Here is a 23,766-nt window from a genome sequence, read left to right on the forward strand (position 1 = left end):
TAAATATAGCCAGGTTGATGAAGCCCTCCTAGATCTGCCAGGTTTTGGGGCTGAAACTCCCACTGCCCAGGCACTGCACAATTCCTGCTGTGGAGGGGGTTGCCCTCTCCACCGTGGCTCAGACCCAAAGGCCTAGGGCACCCTTCTACCACAAAAATCTATATTTAAGCCTATTTGCAGAAATCCTCAGTTACTGCACGCACACACACGCGCACGCCAATACCACATGGCCACTCTTTGCGTGCTATAGCCATTGCCTCAAACAGGCTCTCCCCTTCAGTTCAGTGCTGGGCCATATCTAGCCTGCCACACTGCTCCTGTGTACATGATGGGACCAGACCTAGGGCTTCTCTCATGTAAAACACTGAAGTACAGCAGTAGCACATTTTTCAGTTCAGAGGAGGGAAAATAAACCAAAGAGCAAGACAACAATCTGTAAGTGGAAAGGAAGGATAAGAACCATGATCAGAACCTGACTACTGAGTATGAAGCACAACAATGGGCAGGCCGACAGCAGAGAGCCATACCTGTCATCAGAAACCCATGATGCATGAAATATTGCAGGGGAAGGGGGAAATCCCTCCACAGAGCCTGATGAACAGCGCTGCTGCAGCATCAGAAGAGGAAATTCCCCTCTTCCCTAATCATAGTGGGGTCACGCTGCACCACAAATTCCAAAGACAGCCCAAGAGCCCCCTTGTGCCTACCTTCAAGCAGGGCAGATGAAACAGGGATTGCTGGAGAAGTTCTTTGCTGCAGAGGAACCAAAGCAGCAGGAGACCCAGTGGCTCAAGGCCAGCATCAGAGAAGCAAGAGATACCGGCTACCAGGCTCTCTTACTTTGTGCTTCCTGCCAAATTAGGGCAGGGGGGAGACTGCTAAACCAGTTTCTTCTGTTAACTTGGGCTAAGAGGCATAAAAATGAAGAGCAACCTCAAACGCACCAGGGAAACATGCATACAGATGGGCTCCACCAGACCGAGGAGTGTTCAGATAGCATATGAGACACAGGGTTTATAAAGGCAGCACAAGCTACACTGCACGAGCCCCACACAAAGGAATTGCCAGGGCCTGGCTAGGGTTTTGTGGGATTTTTATTATTTTTGTGGGATTTATTTTGTACAGGCTAGCATTGTACTCTTTGCTAAAGCTGCTGATTCTGCCACAAATAGAACAGAAGTTTCTCAGAAATTAAGTTGGTTCCCCTCCTTGTTAATTCCCTGTCTGCCCCTCAACTGAACACCGGTCTGGATTGGTGTTTGCAGAAAAGATTCCCTGTACAAATTCTGACATGCAGCTACACTGTTTTGACTGAGGAATGAAGAAGCCGAGAGTCATTGGATTTTTTCCCTGTACAACGTGGCCTGATGTGGAGTTTGGTCCAGAGGACAGTGAGTTAACCGTAGAGATCATCGTCATTGTCTTCACTGTACACGTTGCCCCCGCTGCCGCCTCCTGTGCCTTGGCTGGGACCGGCACCGCCCTGGTTACCCGATGGGAACCTGCATACAGTGGTGCAGGAGGGGAGAGAAGAGATGCTGTTCAAAAGCCTCCTCACAGCTCAGCACAATCCCCTCCCTCCATGCCAACACCCTGGTAACAAGTAGGACAGGCAGGAGAAATGGGATGAAGCCTTATGGCAGGTCACGCAAAAGGCTTATACGGCTGCTGGATGTCACTTGTGTTAAAGGAAAAAAGGGTTGATGGACTTCAGCACTAACAGAGCAGCTACAACTGACCTGCAGCACAGCCTACACCTAACCACATACTCAGCTGGCTGCTGTACATGCTGAGGAGAATGGGAAAACGTGGCAAAGAGGGAATTTGTTACCCAGAATCCAACAGAAAGCTGCCTTGGTACTCTGTTCTGGGACTGGCTGAGCCATGCTGCCCTCCCCCTACTCCCCCACAGTTACCTGAAGCTGCCGAAGCCACGGCTCTGCTGTAGAGTCTGTGCAAACATCTCATATTTCCTGATGTCATTGTCACTGACAGAACGTCGAGCAAAGCGCATGGCCTCCTCAAAGTGATCCCTGCGTATCTCAGGAACTGGGTCATCCTCCTCCACTTCCTGCAGCAGGACAGAGGGCCCAGGTGAGCTGTGTGCCCAAACTCTGCAGCCTGACAGCCACCCACAGCCTCCCTCTAGGCCAGGATGCTCCAGCACCCACCAAAGTACAAGCTGGAGAGGGACACTGTGGCAGACTGATTCACAGCTGCAGAAGGGGACTTCTGAACAATATTGACAATGAGGCACCCCAGGAGGGCCTCACCCTCCCACAAGATGAGAACAAAGTACTCCAGCTCCACGCTCTGTGCTGATAGCCATCTGAGGATTATGGAGAGGAACGTATCCTGCCTCATCCATGGGCAGAGGTGGGCTGCCTGTCTCATGAGCAGGGAAAGCTCAGTGCTCCACTCACCATGGCAGAAGGGTTGGTCTGCCTCTCACGTTCTCGCCTGATCTCACTCTCAATGGACTCACGGATGGCCAGTTTGCAGGCACGCTGGCAAATTTCTGTCAGGTCAGCCCCCGAAAAGCCATTGGTCATCTTAGCTAGGAAATCTAGGTCGACATCCTAGCAGAAAAAAAAACAAACACAAAAACAAACCAAGAGAGGCCTGTCCTTTACACCTTACACCCTCAGGTGACAAACAGGTGTCTTTAGATCTCATGGTATCAAGGTGTTGCCTTAAATTCAGCCAATTTTGAAAGGATGAGCTATTAAGGTTCTTGGTTTTGGGAAAAGTTAACCACATACAAAGACAGGCCACACTCCCCACACACCCAGCAAGACCCCATGAAGCAGCTGTAAATCATAGAATGGTTAGAGTTGGAAGGGACCTTAAAGATCATCGAGTTCCAACCCCCCTGCCATGGGCAGGGATCAGGTTGCTCAAAGCTCTGTCCAACCTGGCCTTGAACACTTCCAGGGATGGGGCATCCACAACTTCCCTAGGCAACCTGTTCCAGTGTCTCACCACCCTCACAGTAAAGAATTTCTTCCTAATATCTAATCTAAATCTCCCCTCTTTCAGTTTAAAACTGTTCCCCCTTGTTCTATCACTACACTCCCTGATAAAGAGCCCCTCCCCATCTCTCCTGTAGGCCCCCTTCAGGTACTGGAAGGCTGCTATAAGGTCTCCCCAGAGCTTTCTCTTCTCCAGGCTGAACAACCTCAGCTCTCTCAGCCTGTCTTCACAGGAGAGGTGCTCCAGCCCTCTGATCATTTTCGTGGCCCTCCTCTGGACCCACTCCAACAGGTCCATATCTGTCTTATGCTGGGGGCTCCAGAGCTGAACACAGTACTCCAGGTGGGGTCTCACGAGAATGGAGTAGAGGGGGAAAATGCTTCTGCACTGTTCACCCTCAAGAAGAGGCAGGTTGACTTGTGGATTTAGGATATGATTTGCTCAGATCTCAGCATTAGGAGTCAAATGAAACACTGTCAGAGTGGAAATGGAGATGGGGCACAGGCAGACCAAGACAACCAACCTCCTCCTCCTCCTTCCCCTCAACTGAGGGAATAGTACTGCAACCTCCTTTGAAGCTTTTAGGTGCTCTTGGGAAGGAAAAGGTAAACTTGGTATAAAATAGCTTGAGCGCTCACTTGACATCTGCTTTTCTCTGATTAACTGTCAGTTGCATTATTGCCTGCTCCCCAAGCAAGGGACATAGCTCTTGCCTATGACAGAGTTCAGCAACAATTAACTGCAATGGTTCCTCTTCAATTTCCATTTCCCACCCCTGTTTTCTACATTTCCTTTTCTTTCAGAGCACAAGAATCTTTTCCATCTTGCCATAACAGGCTTTCCTGTTCCCACACTGTGGGCAGAACTCCACTATGTGATAAAACTTACTGTGCTTACACACTAACACCTAGCTTTGTTGATACCTAGTCTCAGAGCTCAAGCCTTCCCCTACCTCTTCATTTCCATCTTTCAGGGACTGAAGGTTTCCCAGCTCTGTACTGCATGGAGCAGTCACCAGCCCTCTGCTCTGTCCACAGCTTGTGAGGAGCATATGCAGCACGTAGCAAACCCAAGTCAGACACAGTCAGGGCACAGATCCTACCTTGGCAACTGGCGATTTCCTCAGGTTGGCCTTAAGAATAGCAACCCGGGACTTCTCATCAGGCAGGGGGATATAGATGAGTTGATCCAGGCGGCCAGGGCGCAAGATGGCTGGGTCAATGATGTCTGGCCTGTTGGTGGCACCGATGATGAAGACATTTTTCTTGGTGGACATGCCGTCCATCTCTGTCAGGATCTGGTTGATGACACGGTCTGCAGCACCACCACCATCTCCAATATTCCCACCTCGAGCCTTTGCAATGGAGTCCAGCTCATCAAAGAAGAGCACACAAGGGGCTGCTTGGCGGGCCTGCAAAAAGCAAATGGTAACAATTACTCCATGTTAATACCACCAGACGAGGAGCATGCTGATTTCACATTAAGCCTACCCTACAATTAAAACAGCTCAGAGGAGTACCAGAGCACTGCTGCCACAAGGAGAGCTTGGAGGAGCTGCTCCAGAACAGTCTCCTGCCATACAAACCCTCAATTAAATTATCCTGAACAGCAGCTGTATTTCCCCAAAGCTAGGAGCATTGTGAACCAAGCAGAAGGGTGGTAACTCCAATGCCTAGAGGGAAAGCTGGAGCAAATTTGCCTGGACCAGAACTCTCCCTGCAAGATCTGGGGATGTCAACTGGTTATTTAGGTACTCAAGTATCAGTAGGTGAGATATATCAAATGGAAGGGGGAAATCCAATCGCTGTCTTCAGCTATCTAATGGGTAGTTATAGGGAAAAGAAAGCCAGATCCTTCTTCAAGATGCGCAGTGAAAGGATGAAAGACCACAGGCACAAATGGCTGCAAAGAAAAATCCAGTTCGAAATAAGGAAGAAAAAAAAATAAAAATATTCTTCACAATGAGAGAGCTCAAACATTAGCACAAGGTACAGAGAGGTCAGGGATTCTCTATCCTTAGCACATATTCAGAATACAAGGCCCTGAGCAACCTGATTGAATTTCCAAGTTATCTCCCTGCTCTGGACAAACAGCTGGACCAGATAGCCTCTGAGGTTCCCTCTCAACCTAAATTTTTCTCTCTCACTCTCCTTCCAACTTTGCTCTTTAAGCACCTTCCCTGACCACAGGAGTGAGGATTCCTAAAATAATCCAGGAGGATTATCCTCCACTGACAGGAGGTCACACTATCTATGGGGGAACTGGGCAGTAGGAGTGAGCTCCTTTCTAAGCCATATATTTTGCAGGACAAGAATGGAATGGAATATTTCAGTTGGAAGGGATCATCTAGTCCAACTGCAGAAGAAGAACCCACAGCATGTTTTGAAAATCTGTAGAAGGTGATGGCTAATGAGGTGTCAAAGTAAGTTTTCAGGGATGCAGAGGATATCTATGCCATCCTAATGCTAGCCTCACTGCTAAGACACTGGGGCATCCAGTAACAAGAGATACAAATTGCAGCAGGAGAAAACCATTTAAATAGAATCATAGAATGGTTGAAGTTGGAAGGGACCTTAACGATCATCAAGTTCCAACCCCCCCTGCCATGGGCAAGGACACCTCCCACTAGAGCATAGCTATGTTGCCAAAGAGGATTAAGTCCCTAACATCAGGAAAGCAGCCTCTGCTCTCAGTGCAAGTGGGGAAAACACAAAACACACAAACAAGAACCAGGCCAGTATGACAGGCGCAGTGGAGACAGTGTTTTGGGGGTACCTAAGCACAAACATAGCACAAGGAGTAGAAGATACACTTACCTTGTCAAAGATCTCACGCACATTAGCTTCAGACTCGCCAAACCACATGGTGAGCAATTCTGGCCCCTTGATGGAAATGAAGTTTGCCTGGCATTCATTGGCAATGGCTTTGGCCAGCAGTGTCTTACCACAACCAGGTGGCCCATAGAACAGAACCCCTTTCGATGGGGTCATGCCAAATTTAAGGAACTTGTCTGGGTGCTCCACAGGATACTGAAGGAGAACAAAACAAACAAAAACCTCTTGTGATAAGCCAGAACAGGTCTGTACCTTAGAATCACAGAATGGTTTGGGTTGGAAGGGACCTTCAAAGATCATCTAGTCCAACCTCCCTGCTATGGGCAGGGACATCTTTCACTAGATCAGTTTTGTTTCTGCTCCTACCAGAAATACTACTTGAGATTTCTGGTGGGTTAAACACAAGATTCTGCCTGCTCAGTGCCACTGGAGTTTTTAAATGGGCACTGGTTTTAAAAGCACCACAGCTAAATTGTAAAGCTACCTTAAACAATCTATTTCCACCTATGAACTAAGTACCAGTTCAGATAGTTTTCCAGCACACTTAACCCCAGCTTCACTCTGCCCTGCAGAAGCAAAAGGGAATAGCTCATTATCTAACCTATTTGCTTTGCTCTCCAGAGACAGGCAAGATGTCTGATGTGAGCATTTATTGCCTATCTCTGACCTTGTTGCGGAGGACGATTTCAACGCCAGAAAATTAGACTGAAAAGTAGATTCTTTTATTCACAGGCAGGCTGTTTCTACAGTGCCAACTGAAAGCAGGGACGTATCAAACCCAAACCACCCCAATGCAGGTAGGCACCAGAAGATTCCACAGACAATTCATGACTTCATTCCAGGCTCTCCCTTCATAGATTCACAATTACCTGTCTCTATGCCAATGCTGATGCAAAGCCTTTCAGAGGCTCTCTGTACGAGAATCTTGATCCACTTTCTGGCATATAAAGCCACCATGTAACAGGATTCTCGGCAGTGGTCCCACTGCTGGTCTCCACTTAAGAGAAGCAGAACTGCTGCTGTTTCTGCATGTAGCAAAACACCCACTCAAGATGTCACTGTAGACTCAGCTAAAGAAAGCCTGATGCTGCTTCCCAGCACCTTACTCTCCCTAAGTTCACCAAGATGGAACAGCATGGTATTTTCAGTCCATTACAAGAAAATACCATAAAAACTCTGCATTTACCCTGCTCACAGCCCAAACAGGAATGTGAAGAGGTTCTGGATTTTATTATTATTATATTTATGATTATATTATATTTATTATTATATATTTTTATATAATATAAATTCATTTATAAATTTATTATTATATAATTATTATATATAATTATTATAATTATTTTTCAACCCGACTAGGTAAAAATCTGTTGGAAACCCTTACCTGTACAAGTTCCTGGAGTTCTCTCTTTACATCTTCTAGACCACCAATATCTTCCCAGGTAACTTGTGGCACCTCCACCACAGTCTCTCGAAGAGCAGAAGGGTTGCTCTGGCTCAGAGCCCACTATCATTAGAAGAAACAGCATTATATGAATTCTAACACGTTATGTTCACACGCTTCAAATAAGTAATTAGACATTGCACCCAAAAGAAAGAGGGGCACTCCTGCATTACCCTGAAGTCATCCATGGTCACAGCCAGCGAGTTCATCACTTCAGCATCGATGGTTTCATCTTCTAGGTCTATGAGATCCATCTTCTTTCTGATAGCCTGAAGAGCAGCTTCTGAGCAAAGAGCAGCCAAGTCAGCACCAACATGGCCATGGGTCTCGTTTGCCACCTGAAAGCAGAGCACTATGACTCACAGGGATACAACCAAGCACTCTGCAAGGGCAATGCATGCTCTGGTCACTCACTCAGAGGTGCAACAAAACTCTGGAGGACAGGAACATCAGTGCTCTGCTGCAAATTCAAGACAACCGCTATCACATATTTAACAGGCAAAGACACTGCTGTTCCACCCCCTACTTGAGATCAAAGCTGCAACTGGAATTCAGGTGGTGTGCAGAAAGATAACCCTGAGGACTGCAGTTCTTAATTCAGGACAGAGATTACAGTAACCATCCAGTATCACTACAATGTTCACCCAGCTCTGTGAGCGCTGTTTCAGGCTTGCTTTATTTTTAAAGAGAATGCCACAGCAAACAAACCCAGGAGGACAATAGCAAGGCACTTCCAGACTGAACTGATACACGTTTGTTTCACTTAGCCATGCCATTCTTCACTAGCGAGTGAGAATTTTTGGTCACTGGTAAACCAGTTAGAAGGAAGCCCAGAGACCACACATTCACCCAGTTTCACGCTGTCCTAAATGAGCAGAGACAAGCTTTCCTTGCCACTCACCTGTTCCAGATCCACATCATCAGCCAGTTTCATATTTTTTGTGTGGATCTGCAGGATCTCCAGGCGCCCAGTAGCATCTGGGATACCAATATCTACCTCTCTGTCAAAACGACCTGGGGAGTACAAAACATGTTGAGCTGCTGATTCTGCAAACTAAAGGAGCTGCAGTTGCTGCCTTCCTCTGACAGAGGAACATGATGACGAGCCACAAACACATACCATTTCAGAAAATGCCAGAGGCTTTGGGTTTCTCTGTAGCGTTTATCAGCCCAGTAGCAGAGTCAGATCAGAGGAGGAAGAAAAGCTTTAGCCATTTAGGGAAAGTGAGACTACTGTATTAACTAGAATTCAAGATTATATAAACACAGAGGATTTCTGGGGTTTTTTTCTGAGCCTCATTTATAAGAAAATATGCTTCCCCTAACCAACGCACCACAAGACATTTTTGTTTATTCCTACCTTTGTGTCCTCAGCACAAGAGTCCACAAATACCAAGAAACTGAATTTTTCAGAACTTTCATAGCATTACCCAAGTGGTGAAAAATGTGAACTGCCCCAATATCCGAGGAGGCAGGAAACCTATGTATTACTGCATGCTACCCTTCAAGTATTTCATTATTTCTACAAGTTCTAACCTAATAAAGCACAGAAAATGATACCAAAGGCTGGAAGCCTATAAATGAATTTCAAACAAGCAGCTGGAGACAAGCCAATAGTTTATGTAACACACAGAAGATCTTTAATATTAATTTCTGCTCAATCTTTCCAAGGCCCCTGAAGCACAGCCCATAACAAAGTATCTAATACACAAAAAAAAAAAAAAAAAAAGGGGCAATTGTGGTTACCAAATCGCCTGAGTGCTGGGTCAATGCTGTTAGGTCTGTTGGTAGCTGCCATAACGATCACGTGTGCTCTCTGTTTCAGTCCATCCATAAGAGTCAACAGCTGAGACACTATGCGACGTTCTACCTCTCCATGCGTCTACGGAGAGAGAAAGTAATGATTAGACCAAAACCTCTAAAACACAGCACAGGAGCTAGTAATGTACCAGAGCAGACAGATGTAACAGACACAAGGTCTTAAGAAACATCATGAACTATTTCAGATTCTTCTGATATCCAACTGAATTCAAGCGTTAAGTTAAATACTGCTTTACCCTGAAGTCAAATGCAGAGATTCACACCAGCTGATACCAAAAAATACTCCTTTACCTTTGTGGCAGTGTGCTTCCCCCCCCCCCCCAGCTCCTGCTCAAGCCATAACCATCAGTGGGAGTTGTGATGAGTTGCACCTGGACTTTGGGGGATGGCTGGCAACAGCCAAAACACTGTCTGGAGTGGGGACCTAGAAATTTTGTTCCCCATGAGAATATGGCTATAGGTCAATTATCTCACTCTATAAATAGTGGACAGCCCAAGAGCACTTGGAGCTCTCCTGTATGGCAGCGGCTGCACACCAGGATCTCCCCTTTTGTGAGGATGCTCGCTTAAGGTTCTACTCCTCGAGGCTGAGAGATTCCTTGCCGCAACAGATTCTCGGTAAGTGACTAATAGCATGCTAAACTTTGAAATCTTAGCTAAGTAATATAGAGGGTTGATTGCGCACATATAATCCTTCAGCCATAAACCGTTGACCAAGTCTGGGACTAGGATTGGATCCAGCCGCACCTAGACTCCTCTTTGAGAAGGAGTTTAGAAAGCAAGGGGGTCCTTTCTGACTCAACGGGAGGGTCTCCCTGACAGCTTGTCTGACCCTGTCCTCTATGCAGTAAATAACCAAGCATACCTTGCCATCGAATCTCGTAAAACACTGTCGCATTTACTACTGATTTTGTTAAATCAGTGTTTTACCTTAATAAATATTTCACTACTCTCTTATGAGTGAAGTTAATCACTCTGCCCGTGACAACCTTATACAGGCTTTCTTTACCTTCTCTCTCTTAGGAGCAATGGCATCCAGTTCATCAATGAAGATGATGGCAGGAGCATTCTTCTCTGCTTCTTCAAAGGCTTTCCTCAGGTTGCTCTCAGACTCACCAGCCAGTTTGCTCATGATCTCAGGACCTGAAAACATAACGGCACTGTGGCACGCAGAAGAGAGGCGGCTAGCCCCAAGGCATGCAGCTGAATTTTTTTTTAATATAACGTTCACATGGGAGTATCTATCTCTCAAGCAAAAGCAAATACTATCAGCCAAGTTTGCTAAATTTTCAGCTGAACAGGCAAGAACAGCATGCAGAATTACTTTCTATTATTACCCTGGTGTTTTCAGTTTACTCTAACAGAATGCAGCACTAGATAATGAGCTACCTTTAACTGCCTCTTTCCTTACCCTATTTCACACTTGGTGAGCTTCTCTGTAATATGTCACTACACACAGTTAATGCCAGTCCTAGCTTGCAAGAGAAGCAATCAAATTAAATGGTGCTGAATTATCACGGTAGGGAAGTAAAAAGGTGTAAGATATTGAAGCTGTCTTTAGCTTGCATTACACAGGTATACATTTACCTCTGTAAGATCCCACGAGTTAAAAGAAAAAAAAAAAACAACCAACCACACCAAAACAAAAAACCACACCAAAAAAAACCACCACCACCCCAAAAATCCAAAAACCCCAAACCCATCTCCTCTCAAAGAATAAAAAAAAAAAAAAAAAGGTAAAAAGGTGTAAGCACATCAATCCCAGAAGGAAGGACAGCATTCCCCTGAGATCTCCTACAATGCTGAACACTAGTGCAGGCTCATAAATTTATTCTGTTTTTACAGATTTTTCCATCGTGCTGATGGGAGTGGTAATGAAGAAAAAAAACATGCTTCTAAGAGATCCAAGAAAAAGAAACTTGACCCTCGGGAGTGCAAAGGTGCTAGCTGACTGAAGTATGTCAGCTGCAGAGCCACTGGTGCAGGCAGGTACTAAGAGTGTTTCATTACAAGTAACTCACCAATTCATACCAGCTCTGTCTACAACACTGCCTGCAGCTCCAGGCTTGGGACCAGCAGACAGAGAATGCATCACTAATTCTGACAATGTTGTTTTTATCACGCAATAGAAATACAAGTGTCTAAAGAAACATCTGGCTCATTAGCATGCAGTGACACCTTTCACACGCTTAGGAAGTATATGACAAGGGCGACATATGGTTAAAAACAGTCCATTTACATCTGATATCTTGAGATACAAAGCAGGTCACTTTACTGCTGCTCACTGCTATGCTGTGCTGTACATTCCTTTGCTTTCACCTTCATGGGTCTAAGTGACTGAAATCAGAAAAAAAAAAAGCAGCACTCCTTAAGTAAAAACGTTCAGTTACTCCAGAACTGACTGTAAAATGGGACAGAAAAACAGCGAGGAAAATTCAGAATCTGGTCCTTACTGGACATAAGCCAGCATCCATCTCAACTGCTACAGGTGAAGAGTGATCAATAGGAGGTTCTGTCACTTGTAGCTAAGTCCCAAGGTACTCATTATAGCTTTCAGGACAGTTCCTCCCAATTAGTGTTATGTGAAACAGAACAGGTCTTGTGCTTTACTTGAGGGGGAAAAAAGAAATCCACAGCAGACCAGCTTCTTTTTTGAATGGAACACGCTGGCAGCAACAGAAACAAGTGTCCTGCACCCACATACATAGAATAATCTCACCACTTCACTCCCAGTTCTGCCCTCACCAACATAAACGAACACTCAGCCAGACTCCAAGTCTCTGCATCGCAAAGCTGTCTCTTTCCAACCAGCCTGCTACAAAACCATCAAGCTTAAGGGAAGTGTACAGACGCTTCCACACAAATGGCCTCTAAGTGTCCCCAGAGGCACACTTCAAAGAGGTAAGGAAGGATGTCAGGGAGAAAATGTGGTTCTATAAGCCCTATTAATACCATTCATTATCATGAGATGGATGAAATGAGCACACAGCATATCTGGGGCCAAAGCAGCCACAAAACTTACCATTTATCAGGAAGAAGAAAGCCCCCGTTTCATTTGCTACTGCTCGGGCAATCAGTGTTTTACCAGTGCCAGGAGGACCGTACAGCAGGATCCCACGTGGAGGCTGAGGACAAAGGCAAGGGACTTAGGTGGTGAGCTAGTGTCTGAATGCTTAAGTAGCTTCACAGCGAAGTTGTAAGCATTTGATAAAGCCAGTCCGAAATTGTGATGTAAACTCATGCAACAGCTGCCATCCCAGCACTGCTATCAATACCCTTACTACTTTGCATGACACACAAAAAAAACCCTTGCCAGTAACTGACAGCGCTGATTCAAAGCGTCCATCTGCTTTGCAAGTTGCCAGTACTTTTGTACTTTTAATGTGTCCAAAACATGTAAGGAAATACTTTCCTAACACTAGCATTAAAAAAACCCACCCCAAATTACTTATTCCCCCTCCCAATACCTCAAAAACCTCTGACATCAAGAGTCATCCACAAGGGCAAGCCCACTCATCCACCTGATGCACATGGGGACTTACCTTCACCCCTATGGCCTTGAAGAGTGCAGGGTGTCGGAGGGGAAGTTCCACCATCTCTTTGATTTGAGCCAGCTGCTTCCGGCAGCCACCAATGTCATCATAGCCCACTTCATTCAGTGACTCTTCTTCATCCTACCCAGAAGGAAATACATTAAACATTTGAGTGAAAACAATTGTTCAACAATCTCTCCCGGTCTACAGAACCCAGGAATCCAGATTTTTGCTCGTTGCCATTTCTTTGCTGTCTTGAGATTCTCGCTTTCAAGTCTTCCTGGTATCTTCTACAATTGTTTCTTAGCTCTCTCATGGGAAAGCAAGGGAAGATTGTAAACACGCTCAACGCCTGGGGTGTCAGAAAACACATATATCACACTAATCGTTGTTTAGTCTTATGAGCTTGACAAGTAGAACATTTGCGCTTAGATAACATAGGCCTGTGATGGACTCAGGGGCACCTTATCAAACATGCTTGAGATTCCTGCCCTGCTGTCAGAGAAGATCAAAGCACAGTGGAAAACTACATCTGCTTGAATCCCTGATACACAGGCAAGAACAGCAGGTTCGAAGTCTCTCTCTCACAAAGACTCTCTTGCAAGCAAAAACACTATCAAGGACCGAATTCTGCAGTGCCTGAATTCCCACTTGTGTGCTTCTGCCTGGGCGCTGCTTCGGAGATCCCCTGGTTTGTGAGGTATCGAGATTAAATTTACTCTTTGCATTTCATACATGGTTTTGTGGTTGTTTCTGCGTCCTGCCTGTGTCAGCTCACACATCTCTCTTCCCAGACGTGCAAAGGGAAATGCCTGCACATACTTAGACCTCACTGAAACCCACCCTCTTGAATGACAGCCTCTGTTGCCAAGACCCCTACAGACTCTAGTGCAAAACAAGTTGTGTGACCCTCTGTGGCTAACAGAGATAACAATTGACAGTGAAGCCCAGTATAAAAAATATACTTATTCCTTAAACTGTAAGTGATATTTCTAACTACTTAACATACTCTAGCTACCATACAGTTCTCTGACATAGTGTTTTCTTTTGGGATTGACTCAAAGTAACAGAGAATGTGAAGATAAGACCAACTGTAACCAATTCTTTCAGTATAGCTCTACAGCATCCATTCATTTGGCTGTCCAAATCTCTGCTGGCCTTATTTATCTGTAACATTAGGCCACAATAAAATAATAAAATGACACAGCCTGGAATCTCAGAGGAGTTCAGTCCAAACCCCACAAAAAGGAACTACTACTTCAAGCAGGTTGCCCTATCAAGGGCTGAAGGCTTCCAGGTCTGGAGGTTCCTGTCCGCTCCAGGGTTGTGCCATTGCCTCTAAGTCCTGTCCCTGGGCGCAGCTCTCAGAAGAGCCTGGTTATCCACCCCTTTCCATCAGGCAGTTGCCAGTAAGACCGCCTTTTTGCCTTCCCTTCTCCATGCTGCATCAACCCACTCTCCCAGTTGCTCCTCATTCATTCTGACCTCCAGCTCTTCAACATTTTGGTGGCCTTGGCTGAACTTGCTCCTGTCTGTTATGTCCTGAAGAGCCCAAACTGGACTCATCCGGTGCACAGACAATCTCACAAGTGTCAAATAGCGATGAATTTTTCAGAAGGCAACTAACTGCAAACTAGCACTCACCCTGATTTGCAGGTAGTAAAAAGGCACTTACTTTGTCAAGTATACAACCATCTTAGCTCATTTCTCTGAAATTTCCTACTCTGTAACAGTAAGGTGGCCAAGACCTGACAGACAATCCACTTGGGCTGCCTCAAGCTTGGGACGCTCAAGACTAGATACCTTAAGGGACTGGAGGGGGGGGGGGAATTAAAACCCAACCATTTAGAGATTTCAAATTTCTCACCAAAAAAGCACTAATTGCTTTCTTTTCACATGGCATGAAATCTAGCAACACTGTAAGCCCTCCCTCAAGAGAACTTTGGAATTAAAAGATGCATTTAAGTCCAGCATGAGATATCTGAAAGCAGATGCAAAACCAGCTGCTACCAAAGTATGGTAGCACCAATGCTTAGGTTTGCTGATGAGATATCTCAGCATCTGAGGAAAGATACTGGAAGCACATTTCTCTGACTACCTTCAGCAGCAGCTCATCTCCTGAAACCAGAGGTTTTAATCACTACATTCAATACACAAAATGCCAAAACAGAACTGCAAATGTTGCTGCTCTCAAGGACTGTCACTGAAACAGATTTCAGACAGAGGGGATTCAGTACAACCACATGGCAGGATTCTGCTCACCTCTCGTTTGATGGGCTCTCCTTCACAATGGATCACTGTGTCTGGAGCCACTATGCAGTAAGGACTTGGATCTGTCTCCACCACTTTGAACTCCACTGCACGCATCCCTCCACGCACCAAGAAGATGTCACCTGTAAAACCCCACATTTCAGTAGCCTGCTGCAACACGTCAACCCTTGTACTACCAGCAGCCCCAGAGGACAAGGAAGTGGGTTACATAGGCATACACTGCTGGTATTTTTAACACCGCTCTGCATTTCAAACTCAAGAGCTGCATGTACTGTGACTACCCAAACACCATTTAGATTTGTAGCAGCTGAAGTTCTCAAATTTCATCCTGAAACAAACAGCAAACAAAACCAGCAAGCAATAGAAAAGAATATTCTGCCTAAATACAAAACACAAACTCAAGGAATCACATTTTTTTCCCCATTCGGTTTCAATTTAACATTTCTAAAACAGAAAAAAAAGCCCCAGCTTAATAAAAATTCATTTTGATGTTGTTATAACTGGTTGTCTCCAGAAGCAGAATAATATATAATACTGCACTATGACTCCTGGCTAAACTGGGCTACAGAAGCTGGATAACTTCAACTTGTGTTTATACTGTATTAGGACCTATTTGTTCCAGCAGAAGTACTACTAGCACAACTCAAAGTATATTTGTTTTTTTATGCACTCTCCCAGTTATTAATTAAATTACTTTGAAAAAGTTAATTTAGTCAGGGTACCGGCTAGTGTATCCAACCAATTGATTAATATGTGGGCAACTCCCCTATCCCATCAAGTAGTAGCAACTCAGGAGAAAAATCTCAGGAGTTCTATCTGAGCCTTTTCTGATGGTCTCCCATCCCACGTAGCAAAAAAACCACAGGAGAACTATCAAGCTTCTCTGCCAACCAGCAACAGATATCACCCTTTCTTCTGAAGATTGGGAAAAAATTAAAATCAGCACCAGCAAAATCTCACCCTACAGATGTCAGTCTAATGCTTCGTGGAGATCTGTGCAAGCTTCTAGAAATTCTCTTTATTCAGTCTCAGGACTAGCTCACACTCACTGCCATCAGGACTTCAATAACAGGTGCTATTCTATTACCTTTTCTGATGGGTCTGTATGCTTCCAGGAAGTACGGCTTGAGATAGACCTCAAAGAGATTCCCTGTGATCCCTTCTACTGTGTCATCAATTGGCAGTACATGGATACGTTTGCCGTATTTCACATCTGGACAAGGCTGGATGCTGCAACAGAAGAAATCTCTAGTTAGCCATATCATCCTGGACTTGCACCCAAGTCTGGAAAAGGCAGTGATGTCCCTTCTGGAATGCTGAGAACCACTACAGACACAGTCCCAGCAGAGAAGGGGAGAGCGCAGGCTGAACTGTCACACTAGAAATTACTCCAACAGTAACCTCACATCAGGTTAAAGTAAGGATTCATCTTTATTTTAAATCCACAGACTGGCTCAAAGCACTATTCTGTTCCAACTACAGTTGTGTTTAAAACTTGCATTTTCTAGTGGTAGAGAGATGGGTGGAACAGACTTGTTCCTCTCCTTTACAAAGTTCATATGAAACACATTTTGCATTTTAAGATTATTCCAGACATCACTCCAGTAAGTCTAACGTCAGAAACCAGGCTCCAATTTTCTCAGAACACGCACAATATTCCAGATTAGGAAGATGCTCAGGAGGAAGAGCTGTCAGCCCTTACATATTTAAGCTTGCAAATTAGCATTTTTATGTTTAAGAAATGCTCACACTTTTTTTTCCCCCCACTCCCATCATAGAATGTTTTATAATAAAACACTGGAATATAAAAAAAAAAACCTTCAAGGATTTTTAATCTTGCTATTTGACTGTTTCATGTTTTTGTCACTCATTTCTAGCAAGTTTTAACTTCTGTTTGTCATAGAGCAGCTCAGTGCTTGAGCTAACCATACTATGAGATCAATTACAATGTTGCTTACTGCTTAGACAGGAAAAACTTGTGAATTCATCTGACAACGTAAATTTGGGAAGACAACAGTGGGGTTACTGGAACTACTTAATTTAATAACAGGACCTGGGCTTGTGAAGTTCCTGAAAAGACTTCAAGAATCTTCAGTATCACTTTTTAGTATTAATCTGAATATGCATACAGCCAGAAACACATGCAAAAGTAAACTGAGATCCCCGATATAAGACACACACTTGAAAACATTTCTGTGATCTCCTCTGGAAGACGTAATGCTTCCTGCAGACCCTGTCTCTGCTACAGACTGAATCAATTCAGAGCCAGCACACAAATTATTTAGGCAACTCAGGGATACGCAAGTTAGCAAACTAGTCCTCACCTGATCACATCACCCAGGCGCACTCTCAGGTTGTTGCGAACAACCCTATTCATGCGAATCTTCTCATCTGAGCAGGTATCATCTGACAGAACAATGCAGACCGCTTCTCTCCTCTTCTTTCCTTTTAGCAGAACAGTGTCTCCTCTGAACAGTTGCAATTCATCCATTTTTGCCTGTAAACAATAACAGCATAAGAACAAGCTTTTGACAAAACAAGTGTTTGAAGGAGAGTTACTTGATTTTGGAGAATTACATCTTGGAAGTGATATACTAGATCTACAAAGACAGAGGCTCCCACTACACCAGTCAAGAGCTAATCCTGAAGCCAGACTAAGGGCACAAGCTCAACTGAATCCTAAAACTTGAGAATCAAAATATATTTTATCATGAAAGAGTGTTAGAAAACAAGACAACCCACCTCCCTCACTTGTAACTGCTGCAGCTTCTGACAGAAATACTTCTATTCATGTTGCAAAGTTACATTTCAAGTTAATAGACAGCAACGGCTTGTGCATATTACCAGATTAAATGCTTGGCTTTTATAGATGACGCACCTGGGATAGTGACACAACACTGTTGTCTTCATTGATGGCTTCGTCAACAATTAACCTATTGGGCCTGTTCTTCTGCTTCAGAATAGCAGTTGATAAGTCATCTGCTTTAGAACTGGCAAAGAAAACAGAAGTTAACAAGTCCAAGTGATATTGCTCCCCCCTTTCCAGCCACCCTCCTGTTTTGTTCTCCATTTTTTACAGATTTCTTTGTTGCCTTGTCTTTTAGAAACTATACTCATTTGTAAGACAAAGGAGAATATTATTCCTAGTCATCAGTTTCAGGAGTTCAAAGCAGAATGCTTTCTGTCACTAAATATAACTATATATATATATATATAACTATAATAATATATATAACTATAATATAACTAAATATAACTTTACTAGCCTCAAATGGAAATAGCTATGAAGCTATCTATGAAAATAAGTGATCAGTGAGATGTTGCTGACTGCAAGATATTTTGCCTAAAAGAACGTCAGACTCATCTGAAATCACATGTAACCACTGCCACTGAAACAAAAGTTCAAGTCTATTTGGTGGAAAATCCCAGATAAATAGGGGAATTAAAGAACAATGCTGCAGCTCCCCTGACAGGAAGAGTTGTAAGAGTTTAGCCTGTTGAGGCCTATTAGTTAAACCTAGCAAGCCAGTAGAAATATTCAAGTGCTCATGAAAAATGGGGTTTTCTTTTTTTCAGGATATAAGCACCTTTCCATAATACCTTCACAGGAGTCACTGCAGCTCTAGCCCACTATGCCACAAGAAATATGACAGATAATTTGTTTTCCTTGACAAAATGGAACACATCAAACAGCAAGGAAATGAAGGAAATAAAAGAAAGGCAGATTAAGTGATTTCCTTCAAAATCTAATCATGATTCACTTCGTGAAAGAAATATGAACTTGAACCAACTGATTCCCGAGAAGCTCTTGGAAGTTGTACATTAGCCAACCACAACAGCAGCAGACTGTTGTAACTTCCCTTAGTGGGTGTCTGACTACTCTCTCAAAGTAGTCCAGATGTGCCAGTGAATGTCAGAGCAGAAAATTTTGCACAGTTTGGTTTGATTCTCACCAAAAAGAAAAAAATAAAAGTCTTCCTTTGTCCTAAGCAAGCAGCAAGCACCAGCAGAGAATAGGGAGCTTTGTGGACAACTGTGTTGGCTGTACACTTTGGCTCTATTTTGCTGTTTTAGGAACAAAATAACCAGAAGAAATCAAACCTTGAGTGGAATTGGCAGAGCAAGCAGCTACACAGCACGAACGCAGACTGTGGCAGCAGTGCATCGCTTGGCATGCTCACTGCATTTTTAAAAGTTCATCAAAGAGAGGTGACATACCTACAGTGTGATGTTACCCAAGGTCCTCCCACCCCTCAAGACAAAGGTTTTTCCAAGACAGACTATGTGGTATTGGCTCCTTTCTCCGTCACATAAAAGGGGGAACAACACCAAGCAAGCCTATGAGGGCAGCCAGCTTGTTTCCAAAAGGTTTTCAAGCTTTGCATAAGCCCTGGTAGCATAGGAAACATGCTGGAAATGAGAGGCAACATTATTTTAAGTGAACAAAAGAAGGAGTTGTAAAGCATGTCTTTCCAGGACTGCCAGCACTGGCAAAGTCACCTTTTTCCTCTCTTCATTAAAGAGTGCAAGAGGTAAGAAATCAACATCCATCCCTTTCAATAACCATGTGAAATGTTATAGATCCATTCTCTAAACCCAAAATGAGACAAGAAAGGCTGCTGGATACATCCAGGAAGGAGCTCATGAATTCCATCTTCAACCTAAAATGTGGTCTTGGTAAAGTCCTAAAAGGTCTGGGATTTCCAGGAAACAGAGAGCAATAAGAAAACTGAAACCAATACATTGTCAGGCCAGACAGGATCTTGTGGTTAAAGCAGTGGATAAAAACAACAACCCACCTGTAAGGACCTTGCCTCAGCATTAGTTCCTGGACACTGGAAATTAATTTAGCAGGTAGATTTTAAAACTTGAGCTAAGGGACACCAGAAAGAAACAATTTAGCCTGTTCAAAGTGTGAACGTGAATTATATCCCTCTGCACGAGATGTGTATCCAAAGGGCTTTTAATAAGAAACTGCTGCCAGACTTTGGCTACATAAACTGTCACTGAAACTGAGTGGCTGTCCCTCAGGATGCAGAGATTGCTGTGCAGTCTAAAAAATGGTCTGTGATATGAGATAAAAATAAATGGAAGAGGAATTGGGCAACAAGTGGAAGCTTTCGGACCAAAACTTTCAATAAACCAAAAGCTGTATAAATCTGGAAAATAAGTTCAGATACCTCCCGACACACAGCAGGGCTGAACAGTGCAGCAAAAGGTCCACTTAGTTCTGCCGAATGTGAGAAGTTTTAGTACTGAAGAACTGAATCTGCAGTGCCTTAAGTAAGAAGCAAGAGCCGGATCAATGTTGTCGGTACATTATTGCACTTAAAGCAATTGAAAAGCTTAGAGACATTAAAAATGGAATAAAGGTCTCCAAGAAACAGCATGCAGATATCAAAATGCATGGGGTCAGCTTCAGTTATCAGTTTAGAATATTCATTATCACCATTTGCCCTCATTGCATCTCTCCTGGGGGTTCCTCATGCTGTAATTGAGATGATGAAACAAAACATGTCTGTGCACCTCAACCACACTCAGACAATCCCTGACATCTGTGCATCAGGAAAGGAGAGCCTGAACTGAAAATACCTAGCAGGAAAGCCTAAGGCATGGGTTGGAGTTCTCTCCTGCCAACTTTCCTACATGTGCTGGTAAAAAAAGGGCAGGACAGACAGCTAACCTAGGTAATTTTTAAAGCTCCTCAATGAGTTTCCTGTCAGAGAGAACCTGGTGCAAATCCTCTAGATCATCTCCCCTACTCACCCCTTTTGTCAGCTCCCTCACACACTCACTTTCCCTCTTGCACCTTTCTTTCACTAACTCAACGGAGAGATAAACTGAACACAGAATGTAGCTTTAGAGCTGTTTTGGAATTAAAAGGAAATTCAAAGCCTGCATCAAAAGCCTGCCCCTAGACAGAGGCCAAAAGCAAGAACATAATAGCACAGCTAATGGCCAAACTTGCGTATAAAGCACAAGACGAATAAAATTAGACCAACAATAACAGGTTCCCAGTTTCCATCCTTAGCCCCCTTTTCTCTCAGTAAAGCAGTTCGATAGCCCCATTTGACACAGGGAAGAGGCGAGGAGATATATTTTACAACTTACATCACTTCATCATTTTTCTCTGTGTCAGAGCTCCCCTTGTTCAGCACGTGATAATGCCCAGAGGCTATGCATTGTGGTGGACAATATGAAGAGTGAAAACAGAAAGTAATTACTGATTCTTCTGAAAATGACTACCAATCTCTGAAGCTCCACATAAAGTAAGGAACTAAGTTGTTCCTGGAAGTCTGTGCTAAATATACAATAAAAAGTCACCAACTCAAAATGATTCCAGCTTGAGTAACAAAAGTGAAAACAGTCATGCCTTCTGTATGCTGGTGTGCCTTTTTATCAATATCCTCATGAACTCCCTTCCTAGATAAAACCTGTCAATGTTTTTTTACCGCCCTGAACCTCTATGTTACAAACTGAACTACTTTTCCCAGGTAAGTATTAAAAAAAATAAAAAAAATCCATAAAACATTTTATCCATTAAAGCAAATGAGTGAAATATCCGATGATTGCAGCCACTTACTGGAATAGCACATGACAACCAAGCAGTGAGTTCATACCCCCACTTAAGATGCCAAGTTCTCAAATACTGTTTCAGACAGGTATGCACATGAAAACAAGAATCTCTTCAGAAACCACACTCTATTAGCTCTTGCAATGCTACTCCGTGAGCTAAAGCTCAATTCAGCAAGGTGGCTGCCAACAGCATTGACCCAAAAATCGCAACTAAAAAGTAACCGTTTTTCAGTTGCAAAGTAATTTTGTTGATTCCTATGTGGTGAGAACAATTTTGCAAAAGTAGAATTTTTTTTTTAAAGACACTGTTCACCTTGCTCAGACTCAAAATATGCCTTTAAGACCATCACTTCCATCACAAGCTCTACCACAGAAACGAAATTCTTGGCACACCTTGCTGGAGCTGACTTAGTAGGACCAAGTAGGTCTAAATTGCAGGAGTTGCAAAAGAAAATAAGATAAACCACAGACACTAGAGGGACTGAAAGTGCCTCTGGTGAGGCCAACAATTCACTTAAAAGTATTCTTGAATTTAGGAAATTATCTTTAGGTTCTATTTTTACTCCTCTCAAGAGGCAATTAAGTGGCTTGCACACGTGGGCTGGGAGCTGAAAGACCAGTATTTCTCAACTCATCAAAAGATGACCCTCAGCCTGGAACTGAAAACAGAGTGAGGCAAGACACTAGAGACGAAAATATAGCCAATTGCCTCAGCTGCCACAGAGGCCAGACCGGCACAACACATCCGCCTCTTCTAATGCCAAGTCACTTCTAGTCCCGACTCAAGGGCCGCTGCGGGCCTGCGGGGAGGAGACCGGGATATGCCTCTCCCCCCTTCGTTGCCCCGCCAGCTGCTTCGCTGCTTTTCCCGGCGCTCCAGGACCAGGAAGACAAAGCCCTCCCTAGCTGAGGCCTAGCCCAGGCGGAACAGCCCCGGGGAAGAAGCGGAGGGGGGGGGGGGGAGGCACGACCAGGACCCAGTGGGAGGCCCAGCCTAACCAGGCCTCGGTTCCTCCATGACTCGACACTTCCCGGGGAGGCCCGGCTGGGGGGGGGGGGAAGGAGGGAAGGCGGCGCGCGGGGCCCCCCTGCGGGCACGCGCCTGGCCAGGCTCGCGCGGAGCAGCCCATCCCCCTCCTGGCCCCACCCCCACCTCCTCACAACCTGCATGACACAGCGTGATCGGAGGTCGAATCGGGCCCGCCACCGAGCCCGGCCCAGGCAGCGCCGCGCCGCACGGAGGCGAAGTAAGGAGAGGCAGGCCGAGCCGGGCCCAACACCACCGCGGCAGGGCCTAGGCCGCGGCCTGCTGACGGGCGGCCCACACTTACTCAGATCCTGAGGCCATGGCGCTGGGGGGGAAAGGGGCGAGGGGAGGCGGCCGACAGCAGCTCCTCAGGGCAGGCGGCGGCTCCTCAGGACAGGCTCACAGCGGTGGCGACAGATCGAAGCGCTTCGCGCTGACTGAACCTCAGAGCCGACTCATCGGAAGAAGAAGCCCCGCCCTACGCTGCCTCACCAGCCTAGCAACAGCGTGCGCTGACCAATCGGAAATTCCACCCGGCCAGCGCCTCAGCCAATCGGAGAGGCGGAAGCGAGGGGACGAGGAAAAAAAAAGAACGAACGCCCTCCCTCCTCCGCCCCGCCCCTCTCCTTTCCCTTCCCAATCGTCACGAGCCAAGTGCAACACCTGTCAGCCAATCGCAGTGCTGCTCCTGCCGTGGCTGTTCTACAGGGCAACACGAGTCGGGCAGCCAATGGTAAAAATCCACCAATGGGAAAATCCAGGTGGAAAGTCCCACCACGACGGCCATCCGGGCTAGCCTCGCCTCACGATTGGCTAGTGGCCGAGGAAAGGGAAACGCGCGGGGAGGGTTATAGGAGGGGCAGGAGGTGGGCGTTCGGGGAGCAGCGGGAGTGCGCTGAGCGCGCCCAGGCTCAGCTGATGGGGCCGTAGGGCGGGTTTGGCTCCGTCGGGGGCGGTCCCGGAGCAGCCTCGGCGAGGCTTTGGGGGGAGGCGCTCCAGAGGTTTCGTTTCCCCCGGGTGAAAGGGTATGTGCGTGGTCCCGACCCTTCCTCTCCGCCCAGAGGTACCCGTGGGGCTCCTTTCCCCGATTTTTTTTTTTTTAGCAGGTTTTCTTTTCCCTGATTGATTGTTTTGGTAGGGCTGTACTGCCCTACCGCAGGGCTCATGCTCCTAGCCACTCATCCCAGCACAGACCCTGCCCCGTCAGGAGTTTGAAGATCTGGCTCCCCTTGAACCACCTGAAACAGCCCTCCCGCAGCTCTTCCATCACTGCTGGCCACCCCTCCA

At 45.3% G+C, this 23,766-nt stretch overlaps 1 protein-coding gene across 1 annotated transcript; it reads right to left on the reverse strand.

Moving 5' to 3' along the window:
* Positions 1-1,034: 1,034 nt before the first annotated feature.
* Positions 1,035-22,936, reverse strand: LOC141476717 (transitional endoplasmic reticulum ATPase). Its single transcript, XM_074165522.1, has 17 exons — positions 22,784-22,936; positions 17,755-17,866; positions 17,201-17,373; positions 15,964-16,106; positions 14,868-14,998; positions 12,615-12,746; positions 12,095-12,197; positions 10,082-10,215; positions 8,998-9,133; positions 8,153-8,265; positions 7,425-7,589; positions 7,192-7,314; positions 5,790-6,002; positions 4,076-4,384; positions 2,424-2,579; positions 1,917-2,071; positions 1,035-1,502 (listed from the first exon to the last, which is right to left on the reverse strand). Exons 1-17 carry the CDS (start codon positions 22,798-22,800, stop codon positions 1,397-1,399), a joined length of 2,421 nt encoding a protein of 806 aa, XP_074021623.1. The 5' UTR covers positions 22,801-22,936; the 3' UTR covers positions 1,035-1,396.
* Between the last annotated feature and the right edge of the window lie 830 nt (positions 22,937-23,766).

Source organism: Numenius arquata, chromosome W (assembly GCF_964106895.1).
Source record: "Numenius arquata chromosome W, bNumArq3.hap1.1, whole genome shotgun sequence".
NCBI classification, from domain to species: domain Eukaryota; kingdom Metazoa; phylum Chordata; class Aves; order Charadriiformes; family Scolopacidae; genus Numenius; species Numenius arquata.

Coding starts and splice junctions, on each gene's coding strand:
- LOC141476717 (XM_074165522.1), bottom strand. Junction 16,107..17,200: donor CGCCTGGGTGATGTGATCAG/GTGAGGACTAGT, acceptor CTTCTGTTGCAG/CATCCAGCCTTGTCCAGATG. Junction 2,580..4,075: donor GGAAATCGCCAGTTGCCAAG/GTAGGATCTGTG, acceptor TTTTTCTGCTAG/GATGTCGACCTAGATTTCCT.